Below are 18424 nucleotides of genomic sequence, written 5' to 3'. Positions count from 1 at the left end.
TTCTGTAAAATATGATTTACTGTGTTGACATTGAACCACAGCTTTGTTTCTCTTATTTTATTCAACAATAAAATTAAAGCAATCTCCAAGTATGTTTTTACTTAAAGTCCTTGTTTACATGCGTAACTGCCGGAGCAGCACATCAACATTTCTTAGCTTTGTGCTACAATTTCAAAATGTCACACGTTAACACTGATCAAAGCTCACTCTCTCCTAACAAAATAATATTGCACTTAACATCCTTGCACACCAGCCGCCATTATTCTCACACTTAATATATATATATACTGACGTCGTTGCCTTTTGCATTCACACAGATGTACTTTATCCTCATACAGAAACATCAGTAAGAAAGTCATCTTAAAAAAACACGGGGGGCTAGAAATGACACTAATTTTCAAAAGGAAGTATTCTACACTATACTTGTACAAATCTCAGTTTTTTTTCAAGTGCTATACAGCAAGAAGAAATAGTGTTTTCTTTAAAATAAAATGCCAGCAGGCTACTGCTCGTCCTCATTTTCCTGTCCCGAACCTTCGGAGCGATCGCCTTCTAGTCGATCTGCAAGAAGGCACAGACAGATGTTAAAGAAGGGGGCACATAAGTGTCCTGAGGAAAGGTAAGTAAACCGAGTCTGTACTGCCCAAATATTCAAACCAATAGAGTACCTGATCTGATGTGATTAAGGGAGGCCAACATTCGGAGCATGAAAGAGGCCGGGACCGTGATTGTGTTCCTCGTTTCTTCCAGCATCAGCTCGTTCCGAGCTATTACCTTGAAAGAGACGAAGACGACGAAGAGAGAATGTGAAGGAAGTTGAATCTGACAAATAATGGGAAAAACAGAAAACTGCTCCGACAGAAACATGAATTTAATTTTTTTCATTGGTCCCTGTAAAATAAAATATATAAAGTAAAAGTTTGACATTTTGGGAAGAAGCCTTCTTTACTTTCTTGGTGAAACTTAGATGAAAAGATTTAGTAAATATGAAGCCTGAAGACTATTAGCATGAAGACTTGAAACGGGACAAATAGCTATAGCCTAACTGACAAAATCCACATACCAGCGCCTCAAACCATATATAAAATGTTAATAAGCCCACTAATTAGCATGTTACATTAATCTGTGCAAAAACCAAAGAGGACAAATTAAAAGTGTTATGTGACGGACTATTATTGTCCAGAGAAGTGACTTCCTGAAGTCACCATGAGGTCGCAATGATCCTGATGTGTTTTGGTTGCGTGAGGATAATATGTTGAGTTGATCCTTCCTAAACGGTAAAATTATAAATAAATGATGCAAATTATTTGAAATGTTCTCATTTTGAATTAGTGGAACTATATATTCTCTTCAATGAGCCAGGCAGCATTTGGTAAATAAATCAGTCCACTGATTTCCCTGATCTCTTGGCGGTCGTACCTCATTGGCGAGGACTCTGTTGAAAGATGGCGATTGTTCCAGTGGCGACCAAATCTTGATATCGTAGTCAATCCCGCAAGAAGCCAGGACTGAAACAGAGCAGAAAATGAACATAACCGTACTCAGCAACATGGTCAGATCATCTGAGGTGAGGGGGGGGGGGGGGGAAGCTGGGACTCACTGGGGTCGTACGGGTGCGGCTGCAGGCAGTTCACCACGTGGTTGTCGGCTTCCAGCAGCATGAGGTGCTCTGCAGTGTGTCTGTCCCAGATGAAGATGTGGCCGCAGTCTGAGCCGCTCATTACGAAGTTGTTCCCCCAAAAACAGGACTCCTTTATCTGGACAAAGTGAACAAACCCACCTTGAATTTTACACCGTTGAAGGAATAGACACCACTCTCATATCTGTGTGTTAAGCCAAGAGCTGGAGACCAGAGAGCATAAAGGCTAGAAACTGTTCAAAGCACACCTCACTAATTGTTTAATCAACGCACAGAAATGTAAAAACATCAATTCGTGGTTTTGGAGTTATGTGGTCTGACTATTTCTTGACAAATGACAGTTGATGCATCAGCCCAGAAGTTCAGAGCAGCTTCTCTGACTCTCGGCAGATGTTGTCAGATTTAGTGCATGAGCTCTGGTTTTAGTAGACAACCTCACGGTGATGACAGGATTCCAGGAAGTTGACTGTCAACGGTGATGACAGGATTCCAGGAAGTTGACTGTCAAGACTGTCGTTTTTTAAGAAATAATCACTGCACGTATTGTTCTTAAACCACAAACTGTCGTTACATTTACTTTTTTACAATTCTGTTTGTGTACAAATTAAACAAACAAGACACAACATGTTAATGAGTGAACTTTAGAGGTGCTGGTAGTCGCATTTTTGCACTTTGGATAGACCGAGGCTAGCGGTTTCTCCGCTTCCTGTCTTTATGCTAAGCTAAGCTAACTGCCTCCCGGTCCCAGCTTCATACTTAACACACAAGACATGAGTACCCAGAAAGAAAGAAAGTATTTCCTAAAATGTCAAACCATTCCTTCAAGAGGCCTCTAGAGCACTATGATGAAAGCGTACCATTGTCCTGGAGTTGCGGTGGCCTTTGTAGACCATCTTGACTGAGGGTCTCCTGATATTCTGTGTCTCGCTCTCCTCCATCTCCCGTCGTTCTTTCCTCCTGCGAAACAGCTCCTGGATACGAGCGGCAGCTGAGCGTCTGTAAAACACAAGAAAACCAATATATGTGATAATAAAGCACGCGAAAGACCAAAAAAACAAACAAAAGACACACAAACCCATGCCGTCTCTGATGCTTATGAACTCCATGCTTTGAGTCTTGAGTGAAATTTGTGCTGATAAAATCAATTCAACCGAATAACAAACCCCAAGCTAGAAAGCAGCCACTTTCAAGGCAAAACAAATCATAACGGAATCAAGCCCTTAATGTTGTTGTTGTGCAAAGTGTTGTCCATTAACAACAGCAGTGTCGATAAATTAAATCTACAGTGCACACACAGTATACTAGTTGGAAAAAAATCCTCCGCCTCCGGTAGAAATCAAAAATCAATTTGTCCTTTTCCATCATGCACACTTTCTCTGATCATTCCTCTTTCTTCTGTACAAAACCTTCAAAATGCTGCCGTTATGCTGCCACTCACACATCTGTGGAGTCAGTGCTGACATGCACATCACTCTAACGCTACAGTTAGCCGTGTGTAGATTAGTTTTTTTGTGAGTGAAATGACCAAACCAAGGCTAAAAAAACCCTGTTTTCTTCATCATGTTATGCTGTTGAGTTTTAATGCGCTGCTGCATGTCACACACCTGACAGGTTAGATGCTTTTAGTGTAACACTTTACCTGATCATCCTATCTCCTACTGCAGATCCTCTGGAATTTAATCTATATTTGTAGTGAAACAGTCAATGGGAAGGCATCACAGAAAATCAGAATACCCACCCTTTAAAAGTGATATTAAACAAGAGCAAAGATATAATAACCTGCATTCCAAACAAATGAGGGTGTTTTCTTGCTTGTAGCGAGTGAATAGAAACGAGAGCAGTCTGACGTACCTCTGTCCCTGACCTCTGAACCTCGTGGACGGGATGAGAATCGGGTCGTCGTCGCTGTCGTCAGAGTCCTGGTGGGCCCGTGCAGGCTCCTGTGCAGGCTCCCGTGCAGGCTCCCGTGCAGGCTGGCTCTGGCCCTCCTCTTCCTCCTCCGCTCTGGGCTCTGCTCTCCTGCAGCCTCCCGACGTGTCCTCGGCACCCTCCGGCTGACTCCTCTCCACCAGCGAAGCAGCAGCCACGGTGTCCCCCTGAGAGGAGCCCGCCGCTGGGGCCTGAGCCGACGAGCTGCCGAGGGCCCCGGAGCAGGAGGCGCTACACGGCGGCTCTGTGGAGGCGGCCGGGATGCTCGGCTGCCCCGGGGACACAGACGGAGCTGAGGGGAAATACATATCAGTACATCTAGGACTTTGTAGGATTACAAAGTTTGTATACTTCTAATATTTTTTACTGATTAAAGGTGTGACAGAGCGCATGTTTTTTGTGTGTTTTTTAAATGTGTATATATGAAGTGCTGCATTTTAATACTGCCTCTGTGCATCATTTGCACCAATGAATTTACTTCTTTGGATACTAAAGTTTAAGAGTAACTTAAAGATAATGTTCAAGATCTTAAGTATACGCTATATTTACAATATCAAATATTTACAATATTTCAGCCTGGTGTTAAGTTGCTTTTTTAAAATCTGTTTTCAAATTCTGTCAGAGCCGGTTCCCTGGTGCTGAAGTTACTCACGTGGCTCTGACACTGAACTCTCCGTCGACAGAGTCTCTCTGCTCCGCACAGCCGCAGTCTCAGACGCTTTGGGACCTCCACTGCCCATAGAGCTGGATGTGCTGCTGCTCCTGTGGGGGAAGATTAGAAAACAGTGACTGAGAGGGTTTGTAAATGATTCCTCAGTGAGGAATTTGTTGTAGCATGTTGATCATGCATCTGTTTCCACAACATTTGTACACATAAATTCATAGAGGGTGAACATTCTTTCTGCTTTGCAAACTGTGAAGGAACCCGAAATGATGCAAAGTGTTGTTCACTGAAAGTTTACAGATTGAAACGTCGACATCGTAACGAAATAAAATGAAGACATGCAACCAAGCTCTGCAATTATGATGATCCACAATGCTGTCAAGACATGAAACTAATGGAATGTGTTTTCGACAATAAATATTCACCATGACTTCAGGTTTGATTTATGTGGAAAGAAATCAGATAGCAGAATAATAAACACATGCAAAACCTCCAAAGTTATTATTCATGCTATTATTATTCCATGGAAGTCACTGCACACAGAGATGGAGATGAAGTATACCCTGCTTTATCATCTATGTTACTCTAAACGGGTCCATCATTTACAAATGAACATCATGCTGTATTGGAGAAGACTTGAAACTCGTGATCAAGACCATAAACTCATGTGTACAATGTTTACTAAGGGAATAAATCAAGTGAGGACGAGGGATATGTTCTCATAGACTTTTATAGAATCAGACTTCTTTATGCAAACAGAGGAGTCGCCCCCTGCTGGTCAGTTGTAAGAATGCAGGTTTAAGGCTGCCGCCTGGTTTGACTATGATCCCTGCTTTCTATTTGTACTAGATTTGCATAAGGCACTGCATCATTATACTTTTCCTCACTCACCATTCATCAGTGAAGTCCAGCTTGATTGTGCTGGTGGTGGTTCCCTCTGAGCTGTAGTGCAGGCTGAGGACGGGCTCTGCTGCACTGGGTCGACTGGTGCCGGTCATGGTGGTGGAGGTGGTGGGTGCGCTGGTGCTGACTGGTACAGAAACAGGTTGAGCGGGAGGTGAACCTGCCGCTTCTGCTGCTGCTCCTGATAAGAAGACACACGGGCGAAGCGGGCGAGAAGGATTCATTGTAAATCTGTTTTACCAATTAACTCTGAGAGAAAAAGCTTCGGCTCAGATTATTCTTTTGCCTGTTGCTCACAGCATGTAACTGGTTGTTTAAAAGGCACACTAGCGACATGCAACCGCCTGCTGCGTGATCACTCCCCATTGATAAACAACACAAGCATGCAGCTGACAGTCACAGAGCGGACATAAGGTGGACTATCACCAGCAACAACACACGCACTGATACTGTGCAGGTATATTAATACCTGGGCTTTGGGTATCAGCCAATATAGAGTATGGATCCGATACCAGTGATAAATTAATAAGCGGTTTGCCTCACTGTGTGGAAGAGACTGGGATCACTCCGTCATGTGTAAGGCAACATCAGGCTCGACTTAAACATTGTAAAACAATAGATACAAAAGTACTGAATTATTGTTTATCAAAACGTCAATACTCAGATAATATATGTGATATAAGATATGTCACAGTATCTCTTGATGAATGTGTGATGCATGATTTCATTACTTAGATGATGATGTTGGTTATTATTCTGATACAGTAACTTTGGTCAGCTAGACACACTGGCTATCCGCAGACACATAAACGTGTGTCTGGACAGATAATGGGAATAATGGGAAAGTCAAGTAGTGGATAGAGAGAAATAAGAAGCATGAAAACGATGCAGGACAGACTGTGCAGAGGGCTGAGAGCAGGTGTTTGTGTGGATGAGGGAGTGTGAAGAAGAAAAGCAAGTGGCAGGGTTTGGAGGGTTGGGGGGGGGGGAACGCACCCTGCTGTTCATCAAGAGTCATGGATCCCAGCTGTTTGTTTACCACAGACGAGGGGGAATCTGGAACACAAATGAGACCGACTAAACATCGGTGACGGACGCACGAGGGTTAAAAATTGCAAAGTCGTGTTAAAATCGATCCCAAGGCCGAGCAGGAGAAGCTGTCAAATCAGCCAAAAGGATCATTTCACATTCATTGCAAGTGCAAAATGAGTATCGGAGATTATTAAGTCTGAACATGACAAGCTCACTCATGCTTACTACACGCCCTGCTAGTAAGTGGTTAATTCCTGCAGTGTTATAATAACCATCAAGCTCACTGTAAGACACCACAATGGAAAACACAAACATAATAATTACATTCTGTTTGCTTTTGAAACCTTAAAAATAATCCAAAGACATCTGTGCAGTCTGGTTTTAACGTAAACAATACAAGCAACGGCCCTTTATTCAGTTAATGACTAGTTGGTCTTGGATGTCCGATAAAGCCCCTTTCAGACATGCAGCTTGTTACATAAATGCGAATGCAATTGTACGTTTCATTCTCACATAACAACCCACTGAGTCCCTTTAACGTAAAGCCACAACTCCTAAACGTACCGGGACAAACCTGTCAACATGTCCGAGTCTCTGAATTCAATATCGTCTCATTAGCATAAAAGGCTGCAGAAGCACGGGGTTAAATATCTCTCGGAGAGATTAAATGCACCTCTTGTTCGCAATAAGAGCACTGTAACAAGTTCATTACTTAATTACCATCTTCAGCTCAGACAAATCAGTTTAACAAACCGCTGTGAACACGCCACTCTTACCAAATTAAAAGGTGACTTGACAAAATGCACTTTTTCCTTTTCATCATAAATAGTGTCGCTGGTGTGTCTACAGACCCCCAAAGAGAAGACCAGCTCCTCTCGTTTTCTCCTGCTCCATCTATCAGAAAGAGATCCTTCTATAATATACATAATAATAAGATACAATAATCATTGGACTGCATGACTGAACACATCCAGAAAAAAACAGGCATTACACGCAGCGTGTGAGAGTAATAGCAGTAAACGCACTGGCAGACAATAGCAGCTGACGTTGCTCTCTGATAAACAATGACATTGAGAAAATATGCGTTCACTTTGAAAAGCATCGGCAAGCTCCCATGATCTTTATAAACTCCAAAGTAAAAAAGTTTAAGTTAAGTTGAAAAACTATCACTGATGCAGCTCCTCCATTTCTTTTCAACTGTCAAGCTATTTGTGCACCAGAAGAGCGCCGTCTCTTTCTGTGAAAGTTCTGCATTAAGCCACAGGGAGCGGTCACGTAGCGGACATCTACGTCTGAATGACATCACTTTAAAGCCATCACTTTAACAGGCACAGTAGGTGATGTAATGTTATTCCATGTCTGAAAAGGGCTTTAGTTACGATTCTCAAGTTTGAGTCGGATCAAACCAAAGTGAATCAAGTCCAACAGTCCAGACAGCTGATCAGAATGTATCACTAACAAAAATAAATAAATGTGTGAACAACCACATGAGCCAAAGACGAGCTTCATACTGACCGGTGCCACTCGGGGTGAAAACTCAAGCAACAAGTGGAGCGATGAGGTGAGAGCATTAGTGAGTGAGGGGCTGAGCAAACAGTGGAGAGGCGACACAGTGACGGCTACAGAGGTTAATAAGGACAAGGTGCATCATTGGGGAATGGAAAGAGGATCACTGTGAGATTAGTGGTCAGTTTTATCAAGGCCGGGTCTTTCTGGAGCCTAACTGTCTCTACAAACAAGAGAGAAAGACAGCCCGCGTGGAGGGGAGGCGGGGAGCTCGGAGGGGAGGGTAACCTGGAAGGGGTCGCGTCTCAGCAGCAGCAGCAGTGGCAGCGACAGCAGTAGTAGCAGCTCTTTGGGACTGCCTCTCAGTGGCTGCAGGGGAGGAAGAAGAAGAAGAACGGGCCGCTCGCTGACCCAGTCCTGGTGGGTCGGCCAGCCGAAGTAACCTCTGCAAACGCCTACACACTAAACTTATGGGCAGCCGATGAGGACCGTACTCTGACAGAGAGGCAGAGAGGAAGAGAGGCAGAGTGAATGCACGAAGGGGGGGGGGGGGGAGCAGAGAGTCAGGAAATAAAAGAGGGAGGAGGACAACAGGATGCTGAAGGAAAAGAGAGTGACGTGAGGCTGCTGCTTGAGTGGAGTGGCTCCAACAAACACACACAAGTACACACACACGCACTCACACATACATGGGAGTCGATCTGAGGATACCTACTCACTGTCCTAAAGAGTCAAATGTCAATAGCTGTTTTTGTGTCTTTTGTCAAAGCGACAGTTGTGTGTATTGTTTCCTTACCTGAGAGAGCAGGTTCTGAGGTGGGTGTGGGTGTCGGCGTAGGCGCGGAGGTCCCGGTCGTGTCGGCCTGACTCCTCTGCTCTGAGTCAGGCGAGGAGGTGAGTGGGGAGGAGGAAGGAGCCGAGCTCTCCACCGATGAGGAGGTGGAAGGAGGAAGTGCTGTGACTGTTGATGACGAGCCTGAGGAGGAAGAGGAAGTGGATTTAGGGATAGCGGCAGCGGCGACCTCGGGACCGGCAGGTACCTCCTGCGCGGTTGACCCCGCGGGCCTCTCAGGGACGCTGGACTCCTGACTTGAGCCTCCTGCGGGGGCCGCTGGAGTACTCGACGCCGCTTCTGGACGGATAGCTATTCCGGAAACAAGAAAATAAATATATGTCAACAATAAGTAGATACGGTAAATGGATCCATATTAAAACACCTAGAAAATTATACAGCATGATCCAATGCCACATAACACAGAATCTATAGCCTGTTCATTTACAATGCCTCCACCTAGATACCTTACACAATGCACTAAACTTACCAACAACACACACACACACACACCGGTAATTTGAGAACTTTTAGTGCGTCTGATTTGCTGAGTGTTGGGTGTTTTCTCAATGTCTCACCTCTGGGTCGTGTCTGAGGCCGAGTTCCTCTGCTGCTCTGAGCTTCGCTGGCCTCCTCAAACCAACGAGACAACATGTCCGACATCCTCTGCATCAGGGACACGTTCGGGCTCTGCTCGCCTACGAGAGCGCGGGAGAAAAGCGTTCACAGGTTTACACAGGTTCACTGGACGTATTAAAACAAACACGACAGAGGCCAATATGTCGAGACAATGCTGCACAACACCGTTAAAATGACTGTTGTTTCTCATGTGGAGCCTCAGGAAAGAAATGGGACAGTAAATTTGACCAAATATTGATTCAGCGACTCAGACTTTTGCAATTTGGAAAATTCTAACCAGTGATGACTAAAGCAAATAGAGTGGAATAAAAGTTGTGTTGTGATATATGCTTATTGCGACACTGACATTGAAGTGGAAACACAGACATGGTTTCCTGTGTAGAAGCAAACTACTCTTTGGTTGAGGTGTCACTTGTAACTGCATTCATATTTAAGTCAATAAGTTGCACAGTTTATTAAAAGGTTTAATGTGCATGAAAGCATTTTTTAGACGGAGGCTCTGATTTTTCAGCCTGGCAAGAAAATGTATTTGCCACTTTACTTCTAATAAACAGGGATTGAGGAATAAATCGAAATGGCCAAAAAATGTATTTACAAAACATTTGTAACATGTGGGCGGGCGTTGGAGAACTGTCTCAGAGGCCGGATCTGTAATTAGAGACCGACCAGAAACACGTACATGTGAGTTGCTGTGCTGACTACTCTGATCTTACCGTCCCTCTCCCTCTCACTCTCAGGACGAGCTCGGGGTCCAGTGTCAGACCAGTCACCTCGTAGACGGAGGCGCTTCACTGGAGGCTGCCTCAGCTGTGGAAACACACACACACACACACACACACACACACACACACACACACACAGAAAGATTAGCAGTTTGTCAGTCAAAGCATGGTCAAAAATAGCTCCGCTGCCAAAGCAAAACACTGTTCGTCTCTGTCAGTGTCCTCTTTAGAGTGCCCCCCCCCCTCCCTCCCTCCCGTCTGCCTGCACGACCGAGGTTGCCTCCACTTTCCAATCCCCTGGCTCTCTTTACAGGGCAACAGGCTGAGAGCCAGAAATAGAAAAAGGGGGTCTTAGTGCAGAGACTATCAACTGCTTTACTCCGGAAATGTCATCAGGTCTGATTGTGGGCTGGAGGTGGTGAAAAGCCGCAGAGGCTGACAGAGATAGTAGAATAAATCAGAGAGCAAAAGGCCCCGAGGAAATTAGGTTATAGGTGGAGGAAAAAGGGAGGGAGGGAGGGAGAGGGAGAGAGAGAGGGAGAGAGAGAGAGAGAGAATGAGCCTTTGCTCGGCTGTCCCCTCCACCTCAGCCTGAACTATTTTGGAGGATAGATGAACACTGCCTGCGTCGGTCGCTGTATTTGGAAAGGAATGCGTGTGGTGGTTGCATCTCGACACAGCTGAGCTCACCACGAGGCTTTCAAACACTGGCACCATGATCCAGCACATTCAGACACACGTGAAGACCAGTACTGGCAGCAAACACTTTCCAACTGAATGCTCACCCAAACAGATATGACGACACGTTTAAGAACACTGAAGAATACACGTTCTATATTTGGTTATAATCAATAATCCACTGTACACTGAACACAAAGTACAGCTGAGGTAATGGGAAGCGTAACTAAAAACACGCAGTTTCTAACAGGACTCATGTGATGTTACGGGAGCCGCATGACTCGGAGTCAACACTGTGCGCTCACCTCCTCCCTCCTCTCCTCTGACGGGCCCTTCAGCTCTCGGGCCTGGTCATCTTTGGGATCGAACAGGTAGATGTAATCGGAGGAGTAGCTGACCAGCACCTCCTGACCGTCCTCGCTGTAGCAGAGGGAAGTCACGCGACACGACTTGTTGGACAGGTGAGCGGGAACAAACCTCACGCACATGCCCGTCGTGCCCCGGCCCATGTAGTTACCTGTGGACGAGAAAGAGAGCGCCTCACTAGTCTGGTGGCTACGTTTCTATAATTCAGCTGTTTTATTCAAGTTTTGCATTTTTTTGTATCTTCTTTTTTATGTTTAAAAGTTTTAGCCAAGTGTGGTTTTTAAATTACATTGAGTTGGATACATTTTACATCTCCAATGAAAATAAAAACATACATAACAATGGCACGTATTACGAGATAACTTAGGGACACAAGTGAAGAACTTAGAATACTGATCTTTTTATGTCTTATGTAAAGCACTTTAAAATGAGACGTTATTTAAATTTTGTGTATAAAGGATGCTCTATAAATAACGTGTCTAATGTATTCTAGTAGTCTGGAGCGTTTCAGAAATATTTATGTGAACATCTAACAATAGTCACACGGGGGAGCAGACGCAGCACAGCAGGATGGCACTAAAAACCAAGAGAGGAAGCCCTCAAACCTGCTTCATGACCTCAATCTATCAGCCTGACTTATTAATAACAGCTAATAACAACACACTATGGCAGCAGAAATAAAGAAAACAATAAGATAAATTGTCTTTTATTGCTATGTGAGGCTCATTTTCCTCTCTCAAGAACATCTATGGTGACTTCAAACATCCAGTCAGCCTAAAATTCAATGTGAATCAACTATATCTACATAAATATAAAGAAAGGAGAAGTTGAGCAGAGGTGGGACCAAGTCATTGATTTGCAAGTTACAAATAAGTCTGAAGTCTTTGCACCCAAGTCCAGACTGACACGTCCCAAGTTAAGTGCCAAGTTATAAACTTTGAGTCTCGAGTCCTAAACAAGTCCAAATGTGCTCTTCATCAAATATATTACATTAAATTTACAAAAATCATGCCTGCTTTTTTAAAATTTGTATTTATTTGTTAAAACAAGTGCGGCTGATCATACTTTATAATCATTGGGCTTAGGGAAAAGGTATAAAGTATTTTCAAGTCAAAAGGCTCAAGTTAAAGTGAAGTTACGTGTCCAAGTCGATTTGAAAGGCTTTTTTTGATTTTGTCAAGTCTAAAGTCCTCATGGGACTTGAGTCCACGCCTCTGAAGCTGAGTGAATGATGTCAGCATGCAGGGCGGTTTACCTGTCGCTCTGGTGCCCAGCATGCGTCTGTCGTAGATCCGCACTGAGCTGTCAGAGCAGCCAACAGCCAGGTAGTACGGCACCAGAGGGGAAATGGAAATAGAGGTCGCTGCCCTTCGACAGTTTATCAGGATGTCCTGAAATCAAAGAAAAGAAAACAAGCATAATTCATTCTTCTCTTTTCTAGAGTGAATGAGCCTGACTCTACAGTCAGCAGCACCAGAGGTGGCATTTCAAAAGAAATCTGTATTTACAGACAAATAGATTTGAGGACAGTCAATAGTTTGATCCGGAATTTGATATTTTCCAGTTGTGGATGTCCACTTGTAACATTAACAGGCTGTAGGGTAATTAAGAGGGAGAGGTAACACAGACTGGTTAAGGTCATAGGCACTGATCTCCAGCAGGGAACACGAGAAGATGCAACACAATCTAGAGGGCACAGCCTCTCACACACACACACGCACACACAGATGCAGCCTGGCCTGAAGCCAAGAAAACTGTTTTTGGAATAACCCCTGAATGCATATTTAAAAAAATGAAATTAAAAAAAACAGGACATAACATGCCAGTTTTTCCACAGTAAAACAGACCCCCACTAATGACCAAATAGCCGCCATCACCAACTGGAACATCCCAGCTGTCACCGTACATCTTTGCAGTCTTCCTTCGTGCAGCTCGTCTTTGTGCGGAGGTCAAACCACCGCACCGTGCCGTCCTCCCCACACGACAGGAACGTGTAGGGGTCATTTGGTACCGTCATAATCTGAGAAAACAAAAAGAGAGAGGCCGAGGTCAGGAGACAGAAACCACGAAGAAGAAAAGACGCGTATACGCTGCATGAAATGTTGGACTGGCGTCTCTCTCGCTCAGCACCTCGTAGGCTGTTCCATAATGGCAGGTGAACTGACACTGTCTGTTGTGCTCGGGACTCTTCTCTGTGTTGGTGTAGTAGATGATGCCGTCTCCAGAGCAGGAGATGATCTCCTGATCGTTAGTGTGGGGCATGAACTTGGCGCTGAAGATATTCGCCCGATGACCTGAACGTATTGACTTCTTGACCTGAGGAAGAGAGAATAAGTGATAGCTGAATTGTCAAAATGCCAAATGAGCTCCAAGTTGTTAAATAATAAACAGCTGTAAAACTTTATCTGCTTTTAATTCAAAGATAAAAGTTAATTTACGGCCTTTTGTTGTTCTTCCATTATTAAAAAGAAATCCGCTAATTTCAGTGAAAGTGACGACAACCTACCTTTTTGTTGTACGGGTTGGAGATAACCAAAAAGGTGTCGTCTGACCCCGACAGGAGATATTCACCGGTGTCGTTCCAGCATATAGTGTTGACCTGAGGAGAGTTAATACACATCTCATTATGCAAAGATACAGATGTTAACTTTGCAGAAATGTGACATTTTAAAGAGACTAAACCAGAAGTTCAAGATGAATCTAAGAGATTAGGAGATGATTATCAGTCCAGGAAATAAGAAAACACAAAACGTTCCGACATGGAATTAGAAATTTTTTAAATGTGCTTTTCTAATCTGTGCTTTTTGTGAAATATTGCATAGTTTCAATACTTCAGGCCTCCAGAATGATTTAAATGAAAGAGTCTGAGACAAAAAAACAGGACTGAACTACTACCAACACATCGTCATGCACCTTGTGCGGAGGGGTTGTTAGTAGGTATTGGTTTGTCTTAATTAAGGGCTCACAAGCAAATCAAAGTTGGGAACCACTGAGACTTAATAACAGGTTCATTAACATTGACTGAAATCACAATGAAATCATATTAGTAATCCATCCGTGAGTCTAAAGCGGAGCACAATAACACTCAGCAGACGGTTTGCTGTCACTCTGAGGATCAACATTTCATTAACATCTGGTTGTTGCAGCGTCAGTGTTTCGTCATCACACTGTTGCTCCTCATTTCCAGACTCACTCTGCTGCAATCAGTGAAATCACACTGCCTGCCCGCCCATTCACCACATCCTGCAGACTGAACCCGGGGCTCAATCTTACACTGCACTTCAAACCAGTTTCAATGCATTCTGATGCTCTGAAGGTAAACGTTAGCAGACTGTGAGGTGCAGGTGAGTCTGTCGTGTGTCTCTCAGGTGATGGAAGACTAAAAGGCAGAGGGTGAGCAGGCACGAGGTGATCTAGATGTAGAGCATCATCGGGCCTTTTTTAAAAACATAGATCTGAGTATCTTGTGCAATAACAGTGAAAAAAGCCTCAGTCTTCAACAGGCAGGCAGATATATACATTCATGGCAAAATCTACACGTACATGATACTGTAATGTTTCTTCTAAACATATATTTATTACCTTCGTCAACTGGGAATGCAACCCAAAAATGATGCTTCTGGTATGTATTTGTATGGGAGTTGGGGAGGGGGGGGGGTGTCTATTTGTTTGGTGTATTTTGTATAAAACCAAAAGAGCAGACGCTCAGTAGGTTCACCACCTTCAGTTACGACTGCAACTAACAATTTATTTCATTTTTGATGAATCTGCTGAGTATTTAGTCTATAAAATGTCAGAAAACATAAACAACAGCAGAGAAAAGCAGCAAACCCACACAGTGGAGAAGCTGGAACCAGAGAATCATCAGCATTTATTTTTACTATTTCTGCTTTAAATATGGCTCAAACTATTATCAACATAGAGGCATTATCTTTCTGTTGATCTGATGAACCATAAAGCATTTAGTTGACTCTCCAGCGGTGTCGCCTCTATGATCTGTGACTTCCTGGAGAAAAGATGCTACATCACCCACTCTTAGAGAACACTGATCAACCTTTAAATCATACATTTATTAATAGTCTACAAAGTGTCGAAAATAATGTCAAATGTCCACCGCATGATATCAGAACCCAAAGTATACAGTCTAATTATATGCGACACAGAAAAGGAAAACCGTCACATTTCAGAGGTTATAAACATAATCAGTATTCTCTAAAATAATGTTTGGTGTTTTTATTCAATAAACCACTTAAATGTATTAATTGATGATCAAAACTTGTCATTCAATTTTTTGTTTATCTACAAATTGATTAAGCTAAATAATAGTTTCAGCACAAAATGACTAACAATTTATTTATAAAGTACATATATCTCAGCTTGCCGATACATAGAGAGACAGTTAATATATTCATAACAAATGTTCCTCAAATCCTTGTTACTGCAGCTCTTGTGGCTGAGACATGGCCGGTGTCAAAGTGAAGCTCTCCCGTGGTTGTTGTGGTGGTTTGAAGGGACTGACGCCCGGGCCGATAGTGTGACAGGACCTGTGACTGTCAGCTTCAGGTTTCTCAGCGGTATTATTAAGCACCTGGCCTGGAGTCAAAGATCGGCTCTCCGTCAGACACTAAGGCTTCACAAGCTGACTGAGGGAAAAGCAGGAAGTGTTTCTCTTTTCAAGATGAATGAACAAAAAGAACAAATGGGTGTGAAACGTGGGGCACTTACACAGCCATCATGTACGTTCAGCGTCCCTTCAAGTTTAAGTCTCTGAACAAACTCTCTTCTACCTGTGAAAAGAGAGAGAAAACAACTGTAAAGAATGACAGCGCTGTCCATCATTCATCTTCACTGTAGTTACATGCAATAGCAGCTCTGTAGACTGGCTTAAAATAGCTCTTAATTAATTAGTTAATAGCATTAATTAAACTGTGAAGAAAAACTCACTCATTGTTCAGGTGATTTGTCACGTATTTAAGCCATAAAACAGTTATAACTCATCCTGAGCAATAATAAAGTTAGATTGTGATAGTGAGACACTGACTCTAAACAGGTTTTGTTTAGTCGTGGGTTCAAACTGTAAAAGAGACAATTCAGTGAATTTAAAACAGTCAGCCGGCAGACTAAAGAAATAAATCTTTGAGTGCGCTGTTGACACGATTCTCCCACAATGCAATGCACAATGGAGGAGCTGCTCTTAGCTGCTAAAAATGAAAAGCACTTGTGAATGAAACAACTCAGAACACAAAAAAATAACCGTTACATTTTTAAAAAGAAGAAACATTTTTCTGCCTCTTTGTTTAGAGTCGTGTCAGCACTTATCGTTACATTTTCCGTTTCTTGTTTTATATTTATTCTCATTATCATCTTCCCACATCTGTCTCTTCGTCAGTCTTTTGGTTCATTTTGTAAAAAGAAGAATAAAAAACGTGATGAAATCTTTCAAAGAGGCACAAAACAAATATGGTTACATTACATTATGACATTCTGCGTCATTATTTCAACTACTTTTCTGATCATTATAGTACACACTGAATACAATTGGGACTGGGACACAGAGATAAGGTAATATAATAATATAATATATGGTCTAGGTGTGAGGGGGAAGCATGCTCGCTTCCTGTATTTAATGGGGGAACGAGGTTTCCTCTTTTGTTGAAGAAAGAAGTTGTGAAAGCGAGCATCGAGGATACGATCGAGAGCTTTACTTGCACCGACAGGTTTCATTAACGTTGCATCAATCAAACAAGCCTCAATCTGTGTTTCCTGTAAATGAGAAGCGATCGGCTCCTCTGAAGCTGTCAATCAAAAGGACTAATAACAACAACAACAACAACGATAATAACATCAGAATATTCCTACTACAGTCATGATCACACAAGATGCTTCTTTCATTTGTATTTCTAATGTGTCGTGTGATATCTTCTGCTTGAAAGTTATGACTTAAAAAGTTAACTAAAACAAACAAAAGAATACATTGTATCTCACTCTGCAACACATTAAGATTTTACTATTGGCTGCTTCTTCTTTTTTTAATGACTATAATCACTTAATTGTGTAATCAATGTGTCGACACACAGCCTGTGTTTGGCCAGTTATACATGGAAATAAGGAGAATGTGCTTCATGCCAAAGTGGATGCAGACCTGCCTGTAAATTAATTCAGCGGTTTTATTTCTACTTTAACGTGTTAAAAAGCTTTGTTTCATCTCATCCGACTTGTTTCTGCTCTCTGAACTACTCCGTGCTTTGTGGAGTCTCCCATCAGCGTGTTAAACAGATTCAAATGTCCTTATTAACACTTAGATCATGTCTTCAGTGCACAGACAGCCCTGCTATACATAACCTCCCCGGAAGTGTCTTCAGCATAGACCACCACTTGTTGCCCCCCCCCCCCATCCCCCCTTTAGGAGCTAAATATATCCTACACATCACTGCATGTATCCTCTACCCATAACACAATAACAGCTCCGGCCATATCTCAGTCCAGCTAAATACAGCGCTGACTCAACCGCCGTGGCACCTGCCCCACCTCAACTAGGCTTATATATCTCCAGTCCACTACTGTCAGGTGTCTGCTGGGCCACATTGTAGACGGGTCTTATGAAACCTCTCTTGTTTCGCTGTGTGCCGGCGGCGCCGCTGCCCCTCCGTTGTGGTCCTCTCACAACAAACACACACACATGCAGCAGAACCAGGAGAAATGTCATTAATGAGGAGGATCGCTGCGAGTTAACTCACACTAAGTGAGTTTCAGAGTTTCACCCTCGTTCAGCTGGAAACATGAATGAAAAACAACACAATCTAGACTCAACATTTCAACCTGGTGACAAATGCTCTTATTTATAAGTGCCACAATAACACAGCATCGTCTGTGACTATTTAGACCATCAGCAGTTTCATGGTCAGTTTAAAAAAATATTAATAATAAAAGGAAATGGACAAAAGCCTATTTCTATTTGGTCTATTACTGAAGCAGCTGCTTTCCTTTATTCCAATGTGGAAACTTTTTTTGAAGACAAATAAACAATTAGGCTGCCAGTGTTTCGTCACACTGGCCTGAAATTCTACATGATATTACAATATTTACTGCATATTCACTTACTTGATGCTATTGTTCTTGTGTCTGTTTGCATTGGCATACAATAAAAATGTTGTTGTTTTTAAGGTTATTAAGATTGCTTTCAGTTTGGATACGAGCACTTTGTTGCAAAATACACTTCATACTGAAACATCTCTTTATAAATACATTACACGACTCATCCCAGCTTTTATTATGGTTTTTTTACCGTTCTAGTGCTATATTTTAGAGTTATGTTACACAGACAGACAGACAGGTAACAGAGAGATGGTGATGTAGTCTGTAGATGGTAATTACACAGGAATTGCATATATGCCGCAATTCCTGTTATCAGATTTATTCCTGTAGTTATTACATCATAACATGCTGCACTATTACGGATTATTTATTTATATATATATATATATATATATATATATATATATATATATATATAT

General features: G+C 42.6%; 1 protein-coding gene across 5 annotated transcripts in view; it reads right to left on the bottom strand.

Moving 5' to 3' along the window:
- Positions 1-42: 42 nt before the first annotated feature.
- Positions 43-18424, bottom strand: part of dcaf6 (ddb1 and cul4 associated factor 6) — a 19169-nt gene continuing 787 nt past the window's right edge. The window contains exons 2-21 of one of the 5 annotated variants that reach the window (XM_031869462.1): positions 15636-15697; positions 13417-13509; positions 13041-13226; positions 12817-12930; positions 12166-12301; positions 10850-11061; positions 9858-9951; positions 9084-9203; positions 8470-8817; positions 7962-8168; positions 6132-6191; positions 5124-5316; positions 4221-4330; positions 3491-3860; positions 3279-3320; positions 2497-2635; positions 1601-1757; positions 1420-1508; positions 669-774; positions 43-561 (exon numbers count right to left, since the gene is read on the bottom strand). In XM_031869462.1, the coding sequence (XP_031725322.1) occupies positions 503-561; positions 669-774; positions 1420-1508; positions 1601-1757; positions 2497-2635; positions 3279-3320; positions 3491-3860; positions 4221-4330; positions 5124-5316; positions 6132-6191; positions 7962-8168; positions 8470-8817; positions 9084-9203; positions 9858-9951; positions 10850-11061; positions 12166-12301; positions 12817-12930; positions 13041-13226; positions 13417-13509; positions 15636-15697 (2897 nt within the window). In that variant the 3' untranslated portion in view covers positions 43-502. The remainder of the gene's footprint in view (positions 562-668; positions 775-1419; positions 1509-1600; positions 1758-2496; positions 2636-3278; positions 3321-3490; positions 3861-4220; positions 4331-5123; positions 5317-6131; positions 6192-7961; positions 8169-8469; positions 8818-9083; positions 9204-9857; positions 9952-10849; positions 11062-12165; positions 12302-12816; positions 12931-13040; positions 13227-13416; positions 13510-15635; positions 15698-18424) is intronic. The other 4 variants (XM_031869463.1, XM_031869464.1, XM_031869466.1 and 1 more) reach the window with 4 other exon arrangements.

The sequence above is a fragment of the Anarrhichthys ocellatus genome, unplaced genomic scaffold, assembly GCF_004355925.1.
Source record: "Anarrhichthys ocellatus isolate YVR2014 unplaced genomic scaffold, GSC_Weel_1.0 scaffold47, whole genome shotgun sequence".
Classification (NCBI taxonomy): domain Eukaryota; kingdom Metazoa; phylum Chordata; class Actinopteri; order Perciformes; family Anarhichadidae; genus Anarrhichthys; species Anarrhichthys ocellatus.
Note: the sequence above shows the minus strand (reverse complement) of the source record. Positions and strands in the feature narration are given on the sequence as shown.